Source organism: Bolinopsis microptera, chromosome 4 (assembly GCF_026151205.1).
Source record: "Bolinopsis microptera isolate Bmic1 chromosome 4, MBARI_Bmic_1.0, whole genome shotgun sequence".
In the NCBI taxonomy this organism is placed as follows: Eukaryota; Metazoa; Ctenophora; class Tentaculata; order Lobata; family Bolinopsidae; genus Bolinopsis; species Bolinopsis microptera.
In genome coordinates this window covers 3,033,442-3,046,243 of record NC_087075.1, presented here as the reverse complement: position 1 = coordinate 3,046,243, position 12,802 = coordinate 3,033,442, and the positions used below count along the sequence as shown (strand labels likewise).

General features: G+C 38.3%; 2 protein-coding genes across 2 annotated transcripts; both read left to right on the top strand.

Moving 5' to 3' along the window:
- The first annotated feature begins 7,887 nt into the window (after nt 1-7,887).
- Nucleotides 7,888-10,024, top strand: LOC134814355 (transformation/transcription domain-associated protein-like). Its single transcript, XM_063822453.1, has 8 exons — nt 7,888-7,979; nt 8,335-8,455; nt 8,691-8,768; nt 9,012-9,086; nt 9,193-9,279; nt 9,422-9,492; nt 9,691-9,789; nt 10,008-10,024. The coding sequence occupies exons 1-8, from the start codon at nt 7,892-7,894 to the stop codon at nt 10,022-10,024; spliced, it is 636 nt and encodes a 211-aa protein (XP_063678523.1). The 5' UTR covers nt 7,888-7,891.
- A 100-nt stretch (nt 10,025-10,124) lies between these two features.
- Nucleotides 10,125-12,677, top strand: LOC134813906 (transformation/transcription domain-associated protein-like). The gene is made up of 4 exons (XM_063821837.1): nt 10,125-10,324; nt 10,883-11,020; nt 11,257-11,357; nt 11,494-12,677. Exons 1-4 carry the CDS (start codon nt 10,159-10,161, stop codon nt 11,635-11,637), a joined length of 549 nt encoding a protein of 182 aa, XP_063677907.1. The 5' UTR covers nt 10,125-10,158; the 3' UTR covers nt 11,638-12,677.
- The last annotated feature ends 125 nt before the right edge of the window (nt 12,678-12,802 follow it).

Genomic DNA, 12,802 nt, shown 5'->3' with positions numbered 1-12,802 from the left:
GCAAACGCGGAAGTTTTCCTAAAGGTTGGGACTCGAGGGCGGAGTCGCGAGGGCGGAGGTCGATTCAATGATTTGGGCGGTAAAGTCTCGTTAAAACCGATCACTTGTCCTAAATGCTCGACTGGTAATAATTCAAAACCTGAAACATCTCACATCGTACTTCATATTGTATAAAAAATTATATAAGTTATATTACAATCATTTTGTGGTACTGATTTTCGAATTATTGTAACTTTAAAAACAAAATACACTGGGTTATAGAGACGCTAAGGTAATATAAATCACAATGTATTCAATCAATTTTGTCAAAACCCGAATAGGAATAATATCTTGACTATAACATAAACATTTCACCATAGCACTCTTTAGCAAATCTAATATAGGTTAAAATATCTTCATCGTACGAATGGTAGTTCTGAACTATGATGAGGATATCTTCTTTCCTTCGTCGTGTTGGCCTTCTTCCTCTTAGGCGGCATGCAACATCCCAAGCAATTCGCTAAGATCTTCTTGTTCTGTCGAGGACTGTTACATCTGGACTGCTGCATTGAAATTGTAGATGGTCGGGTTTGGTGTCGACTAGATGCAGAGAACTTCTTGTTTCCTGGACTCCACCACGTTGTTTGTCCGCGGTTCATGTGACAGTGGCATGCGTTCATATGCATTCCACGTGGAACGGAGGGAATTTAGCTCGGGCCGGTGCCGGAGGCAGTGCTCAGTCCCTGGAGCAACGTGGTCTGGAAGTATGCCAGGGGATCGTCAATGGCGAGGCCTATCGTTATCTCATCCAGGGATTCTGAAAAAAACGATACGATGACGTCCTCGTGGGGGCATGATAGGCTAGCGCCATCTGTCTCCGTATCCAGATTCGTGTAGGGGTGTAGGTCGTCTGGCCAGATGTGGGATCTGTCAGGACTTTTTCTACTCACTCTTGTTTCCAAGCCTTCCCGACGCTCTCATGACAGCCTGGAAGATATGAAAGAAGCCACCCATCCAATTGGGATGATCGAATGTAGACGATGGGCGTTCCATCAGGGCGAGCTCAAAGGTCACATGATTCGGTCTGGAGAAAAGGAACCAAGGTTTTTGAGGGCGCCGCACGCTTCCATGTAGATGGTGAGGGTCCTTGTGGGTCAGGAGAATGTAGACGCCAGGGACAGCAACAGGTTGGAATCCTCCGTGAGTTCACCATCTACCGCGTGGACAGTCAGTTAAACTGATAGAAACAGCTGCGGTGTGGATGAGAAGGTTGCGGCGATATACCAGCTGCTGCTTGCTCTAGGGGCTGGTCAGGTTGTTTTTTGTTGCCGAGATGATGACACGTCGATCGTCCAGGTTGTTGGTCGTATTGAAGCATAGGTTCACCGGAAAGGGATCTGAAGTAGTTCTCGTCCCTCTTCAGTTGAAGATCTGCGAGGGATGAAGGTGCCTCTGGGTCTAGGGTTTCAGTATCGGCGGGCTCTCTGTGCCCTTCTTCTTCTCCGTAGCTTGTTCGTTGGGGTCCAGGTGGCGGGCAAGATGCTATCTGAGAAATGGGACCATGTAACGGAGCAAACGATGTTGTGGTTAGTTGTAATCGTCGTAGCTGCAGATCCTGGACTTTTGGAGGAATTCTATTCAATGCACATTCAGCGACTCATCAGCGTCGTTGGTTATGTAATACGGTGTCACTTTCACCACGGACTTCACAATAAAAACGGCGATTATTTAAAATACTCCGTTATGCCACTTGCACTATGCACTATGCATGAACAATGAACATTGTTAACAGTCATAGTGGAATAAGCTTCCTGGGCTTCAATCTGCCTCATTGATTTATGACAGTAAACACTTGCAAATGTCTAAGGCTGTGCCTCTATCTCGCTCTCTCTCTCTCTCATTACGTGAAGGCTAAATCATTATCCACAGTTATGGTTACCTTATTCTCACTTCAAATCATTATCCTTCACTTCACACTTTAATCACACCAAAACAGTTCACACGCCTAAATCTTACCTTCCCTAAGGTATTCCATAATCACTGTTACAAATAAACAGGTTACAAGGTAAGATGAGTTTTATACACCCGAGCAAGGGCCAAGGACACCAACGTTACTATTCTCTACTTAGTTATGCTAGGGCTCCTGAAGTACCCTGGATACACCTAGTGGAACACGCGGCCACTAGTGATGTACCGGGCAGCACCATGAAGCAAGATCTACACGGTGAGACTTTACTCGGACGTGGGCGCCATGGGTAAACAATGGGGGTCCACATTTTTCGTCTGCCTACCGGCATCTCCACCCTCGTATTATTCTACAGACTAGGTTCACATAACGAGTTAACAAAAATACCTGTTCGTTCACCTATCCTTCGAGTCTAGCCTCGCGGATCGGAAACTATTGCATTCTTTTACATTTTTAAGGATGATCCCAGTGGATAAAGTGGTTCTTATTTCTATAGCATCAGTTATTAAAATTTTAAAACCAAAACATTTAATATCAAATATAAGCTTTAAAGTTATCATCAACGTCCACATGCTCACTGTTGTCATAGCATCATTACGATATGTTCCTTCTCCACAAAGCGTTGGGGGAAGATAAGAAAATCACTAGAATATAAGTACATTTCAGTTGTTTTACAATAACACGTGTTTACTTAGCTAGTTTATTGTTTTCCTGGATAGTTAGAATATTATTTTTACCAGGCTAGATAAGAATATTTGTTCGTTGGTTAACTTTTTCCATATACGTACTGTGTACTTGCTGCATTCAGCATTTTTCATTAAAATGGAGCTATGGGAATGTTTTAGCAATACTCTTTAGTGAATATTTACTTAATTACCAGCTTGAGCACAGTACTTGTGGTTAAGTCAGAACTGCGGTACCTCAAAGCGTCAAGTGGATTATTTATGACTTACCCTGCCAGAATATCCACAATGCAGAACAAAGGACTTGAACAACATTCTAAGGATTCACATGCATAAGGTTACTATACTGCTCTTACAAATGTTTCTATACTGCACCTTACATGGCAAATTTCTGCACCTTATCTGCACCATTACTGCACCTTTACTGCCACCTAACATAGTGCTAAGTCTGATTGGCAAGCTGACTGAACTTGGAACAGCTAAAGACCGTACACATTGTTAAGCCTATCGAGTGGTTTACACACTACATCGGACGATGGTGGCGTAGATCTTTCCCTTGTGTGCGTGTGAGCTTTTGTTCTGTAGGGTGCTATCTCTCCGAACCATCAGAGCGAGGATCTTCGCCACCTGAGGAGGTGTAGGATTATCTTTATGTAGGAAGAAGGGACACAGGGCGTTAATGTGGACAATGGTTAGACAACGTGTATTGGCACTAAGCTATCGTTATGGTATAGGTGTATCTATACAATTGTACATACGGTTTGTGGGTCAAACGGTTTTTTTTCTCAATTTCATAACTAATCCATGCTTTATTAGATTAGTGGACATTTGTTTTTAATGCCTAAGCCTGACAAGAACGAAGAAAAGACTCAGGGTATGAGTAGTTCAAGCAAACAACATTTTGTCGTCTTACTGAGTTGTTTCATGTGTTTCCTCCTGATTTTACAATCATTTTGGGAAAATTTGAGGTTCTGCCTAGATAGTGGTCCCCAATTCTACATACTTGTTTAAATATTCCTCATTTTATGTCCAATCTCCATACTTTTTATTATGTTGATTATTGGACGACTTCCTCATTGACTCGTGGGCGATTGAAATAACCAAGGACTTTTACTGTTTGTATTTTATCATATTGTGTAAGTCACATTTCCAACGAAAGCAAATCTCCAATTTACCTGGAGAACCATCTAGGTCCGATCTTTACTCGGACTGGGCGCCATTGTTAATCAAATGGGGGTCCAAATTTTTCGTCTGATACCTGCATCTCACCCTCGTATTAATTAAAAAGCCTAGGTTCACAATAACGAGTTACAAAACCTGTCCGTCTCTTATCTTCGGAGTCCAGCATCGCAGTAGTGGCCTATTTTTACATTTTTTTACAGCATGATCCCAGTGGGCATAAAGTTGTTATCAATTTATAGCACAGTTAAATTCAAATTTAAAACATAACATTAATATTAAATATAAGCTTTAAAGTTATCTTACCACAGGCTGGTTTGTAAGAGGTTTGGTGTTAATACAACTTTTTACATGTTGACTATTAATGTTTCTTTATCATATAGTGTCGTCACAACATTTCAGCGAAGAACGCAAATCTACATAATAACAGTAGATCGGTTACAAATTCATTTTTCAACAATATTTGGCGCGTGTTATCTAATTTCAACATAATCCTACGTTAAAAAAACTGTGCACAATTCCAGTTTCTGAGGGTTATTGTTTTCGAGGTTATCCATTAGCATTTGTGTGTTTTCCTGATAGCAATACAATTATAATTTGTATGAACTCAAAGCTGTATTTGTTTGTGTTTTATAATTATGATTTATGGTACATTGTTATTTTTTATATTTATATTTTAGGCCTGTAACTTATTTGTTCATTGGAATATACCTCAGCTTGCACTTGGTTGCAGCATCGCCTTCTCTTATGGGTGCTTTTAGGGCACGATGTAATTGCTATGTCAGTTTACTGGTCAACTGGTGTTTCGGTTGTCCCTTATTTTGTTTACACTCGGTCACTTGTCAAGTCATGTAAGGTCATTCGGCGAATTTTCGTTTAAAATAAAATGATGTATTTGGTAACAATTTGATTGTTTATTGATAAAAAAAAGGACATTGGGATCAAGTAACTATGTAGCGTGATAATCCCGTTAGTTGTTTGCTTGCTGTTAGGGAGAATGCTGAGGGGAACGACCAAGAGTAACTATAACATCTATTGAGTATTTTGGTCTACATTATGCAATAATATTACGAGACATGAAACTGCTCTTAAACACTTTGCCATTTGTCATGATTGGATGCCTCGACCTTAAACATACTATGACAATCGGGATAAAAAAGTTAAAATGTGAGCAATGGTGCTGGTCACGTCGGCCGGGTGGTTTAGTGGTTTTTATTCATTTGCTTCCCCACAGAACGCCTGGGTTCGATTCCCAGTGGGGACCAATTAGGTCGAATGCAGTTCGGTCACCAATCATGATGTAAATGCTTTCATTAGAGCTTCGAAAAAACTTTTGGAGAAAAAAATTGAAATTTTCTTTAGTCTCAAAAAAATGTCAATGTGAAGTCGTGAACCAATTTTCGTTTTTCTAAAAACTACATTTCCCTGTGTTTCAAAAACTTCGCTCATTTGATGACAATAAACATTTTTATGATTTTTTTTTTTGTTATTTAGCTATTATAATAAGTAATTACCCAATTATCTGAGTGTCTGTCATAACATTTTTATGATAAAAGTTTTTCGCTCGATATGATAATCACTTTCTAAATCTATTAATTTCTTACCTCTTACAGTCTTACGATGTTTTACAAGTGAAGATATTTGCAACAAGGAAAGGGATGTTAAATAAGTGGGCAAAAGTGGGCTCTGTCACGGGGGAAAATTTTGGAAATAAAAAAATTGGTCACCCGAATGAAACCTAAAAATTTAACCCTAAAAACTTCATTAAAATCTTTTGGAACCTTCTTGTGTTCCGTGTCAGTAGGTTTAATTTTTTTTTTTCAGACCGGATCTGTCTGTACTTTCTTTGCCACTCTGTACCGCCAATGTCCATTCTCTCGTATAAATACTTGACCTGGTTAAGGTAAGCGTGACCCTCGTCACGTTATCCACGCCAGTTGGCTCGAGTACATTGTATCTGCTGTGCCTGCAAGTCAGGATCGGATTGGTAGTAGGCTAGGCATTTGAATAAGACGGCCCGACGAAGTTGTCAGTTCTTTGGCTAGCCCTCTACAATCAACTCTACGTGCCTATGGTTACATGACTGTCGTGCCTGGTGGCATTACTTTGTTCGGCACTACGACAACAGTCATGGTGGAATAACTGTAATGGTGTACAACAGGCATAGTATGGTCGGGCCCTTAATTATGAGATTAAATATTGGCAGTCATTGCTTAACCATTTCCTGTACACTTTTTTTGCTAGTACACCTCCTTAAATTCATGTTAAAATAATTCGTTGCTCAGTAGTCAAGAGTTAAACATACAATTAAACAGGTTGGTTATCAGACTTGAATCTAGATGTGGGGGAAATAGAGTGGGATTAGAGTCGACCACCTTTTGAAGAAATTAAACTATTAGTGAGCGGGGCAGTTACATGAGGTCGAAGTGCTCTTCGACTCTGCTGAGGGAGAGGAAGTAGGAGCATATTCTACCTCTGGTTAACACACTCTACTCCAAATTACTACCTCACCTGGTGCGACTTATTCTACACTAACATACCTGTTAATCCACCCTCTGCTACTGACACTGTGTGGCGTATCTCTCTAAAATGAACTGAAGGTGTCAGGTAGTGGTATCTGTAACGTGGTGGAGGTGCTCAACAAACTGATTCTCTCAATAACGTTGTAGTAGCAGTGTTCTTGGGCTCGTTCTGGGAAAATAGAGTGGTCAAAAGATAAGTTATGGTCCTCCGGAACAGCATCTGATAAAGACAGACCACAACAAGGTGACTAATAACAACAAGCATTGGTTTTTAAAAAAGTAAAATATAATTTTAAATTTAACACCTGGCTGGATTCTCTAGTAAGCTGTGAATTACGTGTGTTTTCTGTCTAAATTTTCAAGTTCTGTGATTTAACATTATATAACACATTATTATAGGGATCTGGGAAATAGGTTAGTTAGCACGTTTGTTATTTTTACACTTTAATAGATCGGGTCATAATTTTATCAATTACTGTTTTCAGAATGAGATTAAATCACATTATTTGAACACTGAGGCAGAGTTTATATTCTTATTGGCGATTAGCGTATTTATTGAAAAATTGCTCTAACACAGAATTGAGTAAAAATATTGGCATTGTTTGTAGTAGAACTTCATGGGATCAAGCCTTTTTCAGCGACTATAGTGTTGAATACAATTTTCAATTGAAATACTGATGTCTTATCATAAATTTCTTGTACATCTCCAATAAAGGTTAGACTTTACCAAACAAACTCAAAATGTGTTGGTTTAAGATTATTTTGCTGAGTTCTTTAAAACAGTATGTGCATAGTGGCAATGGGCTTCGATTGTTTGTTGATGAGGCGAATTTTTAGCGTTAACACTAATGATGATATCAATTTTGAATTGGTATATTGGGCGTTAGAATCAGATGGCAAATTTGTGGTACGAATAATTCAAGAACCCATAAGAGTCTGCGAGTGGTAATATTTCTATCAAAAATAACCGTGGAATATATAATTATCTTATAACGATTTTCTTATCTTAACTACAATTTAGCCTGGTATTAACTTATATTCCAGGAAGCGTGTGGAGAATGGTCATATCGGAATGATGATATGTCTAGCTGTAGACAATGTGACGCGGATTGTCTCCCAAACTATGACAAAACAGCCTGTGGTTAAGATAACTTTAAAGCATTGATTTAATTATATTCTTATGTTTTTAAATTTGAATTATCTGTGCTTGATAGAATAAAAATTCTTCCTCACAATAACTCTATAAATTAAGGTAGTTCAAAAATTGTTGCTTAACGATTTCCTAATTCTGCAGAGCCATGTCCAGATGGGAAGATCAAGAACAGCGACCATTAACACCTGTGAAGAATGTCCTGATAACACGATCAGTTCGAAGGAGCAGGTTGTGTTACAACTTGTGACTTGGTCAGGACGAAACTCAGGGGGAGAACTGTGTGTGGTAAGAATTGTTTAAAGTGAACCGTGCGGAGATGATAATTTTTATTATATATAATAGATGGGCAAAGATATGGTAAGGGTTAGTCGGGAGGCAGGTATTAAAGACACTGAAATGCTGGGTTAAGATGTTGGATAAGACGCAGAGCAACAATAGTAAGAACTATATGGAGGAACGCTGCTCCTACTTGTCTAAATTCTGTAGTTCCAGCGCTGGTTAGTTTCACTTTAGTTTCACTTTGGTTTCACTTTAGTTTCACTTTAGTTTCACTTTAGTTTCACTTTAGTTTCACTTTAGTTTCACTTTCGTTTAATTTTAATTAAATTTAATTTCGCCATAGAATATAGATATCTCTAATATAGATATCTCTTCTCACGATAAGGTCTACCTTATCTTAACTATTTTAAACACTCCTCAGAGGTCTACCTTATCTTAACTATGTTAAACACTCCTCAGAGGTCTACCTTATCTTAACCATGTTAAACACTTCTCAGAGGTCTACCTTATCTTAACTATGTTAAACACTCCTCAGAGGGCTACCTTATCTTAACTATGTTAAACACTCCTCAGAGGTCTACCTTATCGGAGAGTTCCTGAACCCAAAAGCTCACTATGTGAAAATAGCTAGATTCCTACCTAAGATTGAGACGATCAGAAAACACAGCCTCACTGCTAGGCGCCTCTTTATTCGGTATATGAATATACATTTTAACTAATGGAATTTTTCTTAAATTGTGTGAACTGATTTAGAAATTTGTTTATTTTTAGTTCGTGTGATATCTTAATTCGCGATCGCCCCACATTAAATAATACCGGTATATATATATATCCGGTCGTTCGAAAAGAGTGCACATTTTGTGGCTTAACGTTAGATGTTGTGTTAAACCATTTCAAACTCTTTATTAACCCATATATTGTGTTAACAGTGGGAGTAACGGTAAAGTATACCCTTATCTGATGGTTAACACCTCATCTCACGTCAAACTGGCCAGATCTGAAGAGAGGTTAGAAATTTGTAAAATTACTTTACTCCTTATCACTTAGAACTTAGACTTAATGGTTGTGCAGCTTTTATATGAATATTGTATTGTCTTGTTACAAGTTTACTTATAAATCTCAGTTCCAAACTGAGTACAACCAATTGATTTATCTTTATATTTCAGGTTCTTACAACTTGTCTTTATATTTCAGGTTCTTACAACTTGTCTTTATATTTCAGTTTCTTACAACTTGTCTTTATATTTCAGGTTCTTACAACTGTTAAGAATGTTCAACAAGTCCCTACTCCAGAGAAAAGAGTCCTGTCGCAGGAATTTACAATGGTGAGTATAAAACTAAGGGTTGATTTCGATCAATTTATACCTCCAGTATAAATTGATCGAAATTCTAAATAATTGATTAATTAATTAATTAACTGATTAATCTCAGGAGTGTGCCTAAAGTAGTAGCTTCAGCGCCCGGGTCCAGGCTTATAGAGGACAACACCAGCAACATATCGGTTCTGGAAATATACAGGTTAATATATATCACTACAAGTAAAGAAGTAATATATGCTCTGAATTATAAATAAAACTTAAAATTTAAATGATCAATCAGTGTATATTTTATGACTGTTTAATGTTTATTATTTATTTAAAACACCAATCATATAATGCAGGTGGTATTGCAAGAACAGGTCCCCAGAAATGGAGGTAGACGCCCCTATTGCTTACTATTACGAACAGCTCGGTAATTTAGGGTCTAATTGGTTAATCGAGAGATAACTGGTTAATTGGAAAGATATTATTGATTGCTCGTATTGTAAACTGTTAGGTAACTTTGCAAATCTGCGTAACGTGCTGTCCTCCGCAAGATTGGATGCAGAACCAACAAACTCATTGTCTAGTAACCCAATTAGCTAATTAACTAGTTGGTTAATTATTTCAGGTCGAATGCAGAACGAGGGATCAGTGCTAAACCGTATTGCTCTGAACAAAATATACCACTTTATACAGACAAACATTCTTCCTCCCACTGTACTCCTAGGTAAGCTAATCTCACGTGACGTCACAAACTCTCACGTGACGTCACACACTCTCACGTGACGTCACACACTCTCACGTGACGTCACACACTCTCACATGATATCATGGCACTTATCCTCTCACCAAATCTTATCCTCTCACTGGAGATTGGACCTAAATAGAATCATCAAACTTATTCGCTCATTACACAATTAACCTATTAATAAATTAACCAATTAGTTGCCCTAATTAACTAATTAGTTGATCTAATTAACTAATAAGTTGATCTAATTTACTAATTAGTATACCTAATTAACCAATTAGTTGACCTAATTAACTAATTAGTTGACATCTCCCAGATTGGGCTAAGAAGACGTACCCAGACCCGGTAATGTTCTGGAGTTTCCGGCACCAGATAACCCGACAAACAGCCCTCGACTGTCTGGTCCAGTTCGCTCTATTCCTCAGCAGTCTCAAACCTGAACACATCTACATAACACAGGAGACTGGCACCTTGTCCACTGTACATTATCATATCCCCATCAGCAAGGAAACCGGTAAGTGAGTGAGACTGGCACCTGGTCCACTGTACATTATCATATCCCTATCAGCAAGGAAACTGGTAAGTGAGTGAGACTGGCACCTTGTCCACTGTACATTATCATATCCCCATCAGCAAGGAAACTGGTAAGTGAGTGAGACTGGCACCTTGTCCACTGTACATTATCATATCCCTATCAGCAAGGAAACCGGTAAGTGAGTGAGACTGGCACCTTGTCCACTGTACATTATCATATCCCCATCAGCAAGGAAACTGGTAAGTGAGTGAGACTGGCACCTTGTCCACTGTACATTATCATATCCCTATCAGCAAGGAAACCGGTAAGTGAGTGAGACTGGCACCTTGTCCACTGTACATTATCATATCCCCATCAGCAAGGAAACTGGTAAGTGAGTGAGACTGGCACCTTGTCCACTGTACATTATCATATCCCTATCAGCAAGGAAACCGGTAAGTGAAGGAGACTGCAACAATAGAAGGGGTATTCTGAACAGATAAAATGTCTTTCAAGTAATGTCGCACTCCCTCAGCTCACGTGACTTCATTACCTCAGGAGAGTTTGTACACGAGCAGCATATTCCGTTCCGTCTGACACCGAACATGATTACACTGATGGGTCCAATATCTCTCTCGGGTCCGATGGTATTCTCCATGATAGCTGCCGCAAGGTGTCTTATCGACCCTAAACTAGGTTAGTAGTCTTGTCTACCAGTTTTCAGAATAATTGTCCTAATCTCCTGATCATAATAATAGTAACGGAGTAATAACGGAATAATAATAATAGTAGTAGTAATAAGTCTTTTTTCTCGTGAAATTGAAATGTTAACCTTTGACTTTTGAGCTATGACAATTTCTTCCTTCAAACATAAGGATTATTTGTGTATTTGAATAGAAATGTTACGTTTTGTAAGTGCTCGTACTTTTCAGGCACGGAGGCGATACTGGCCGCCATATTGAAAGACGAAGTACAAGCTAGTATCAAAGATATGACAGAACCGCGAGTCATCAGTATGATTGAAGATATTCAGGTAAAATTAAACGGATTGGAGTGTAATATCCTTTGAATTCAAAATAAAACTAAATTGTTTAACTGTGATCAGCAAAAATAACTTAAAAATCAAATAAAACTTTCCTTGTGTTTGAGATTGACCCTCTCGTCCCCAGTCGGCAGTAAACCAGATAATGTCACGCCTACAGACGGCAGCGAACTTTGACAAAGCAGAAAGCAAGTTACCCTCCATTATAAGTTTGACAACAACCCCCGAGAATCTGTGCAGACTGGACCCAGCATGGTATCCTTGGTTATAAGAGTTGTGACGTCATCAAAATGTCACGTGACGTCATCATAATAACACCTGATGTCACCAATTCCAGTGTTCATGAACCTTCGACGAAGTTTAACTTTGATTATATATACGGAACACTTCAAACTGAGTTGGGGTAGATAACAAACCTTCCTGGACGATTTATTCTCATACATGAGAGACTTATTTAGTGTTTTCTAAACTTATTTTTAACAGTTTTACGGTGGCATTATATGTTGGCTCTATTTTATAACTGGAGTTACCAATTTAACTCAGTATTTTATCCTGTCTTTATTGACTTTGCCAAAATGATTAACTAGTCGTGCTTAGGCATTTAAGAACATTTTGGAAAGAGAAAGGCCTATATTAATCTTATGGGCCCAGAAATCATTGTTCCATGTTTATGTTGGCCGTAAATAACTGCAAGCTTCTTGAAAAGTAAAATACTGATCCGGCTCTAGGAAATATCATTTTATTATATTACAAAGTATTGATATTTTTAACTCTTAAATTATTATTAATATTGCTTAAATGAACTGTGAGTGTGAACTGTTACTTTGATAATGGCAAATCAGATTTAAGCGGATTTATTTAGATTGTTAGGGATATTAAATGTTTAACTTTTAGTCCTACCGTTTGCTCATATACTTCAGCTATTAAATTACAATACATAAAAAGTACCAATTTATAAAATCTTCTGACGATATATCACGAATTATACCTTCAACCTTGTCATATGATTGGATAGTTGTTTATTCCAGCAGTCGAAGATATTTTAAACTGCTTCTTTGTTCTTTGTTCTTTGTTCTTAATGCTTAGACACTAAATTTCACTACTCATCAAGTATGAGAAGATAACTTATAAAATAGCATGAAGCTAAAACGGGAAAAGTGACTATAGTTTCTGTACACGCTGAGCCGATGTGGGTTTATTTAGCCGATGAGGGTTCATTTATGATTAAACCCCCATGACTTAGTCATCATTTTGTATTATTACAGTTACTTGATTACTTCAGTATGGTGCTGGATGTACAACATCTTTCTTTGATATTGTCAATTGTAGTTAAAATAATTCGTTTCTTTTTGTTCGTGTTATGGCGCTTGTTGCCCCAAAACCCACGCTGTGGGTCTCAACGCTGCCTGCCGCGCACAGGTTGCAAATGCAGGTGC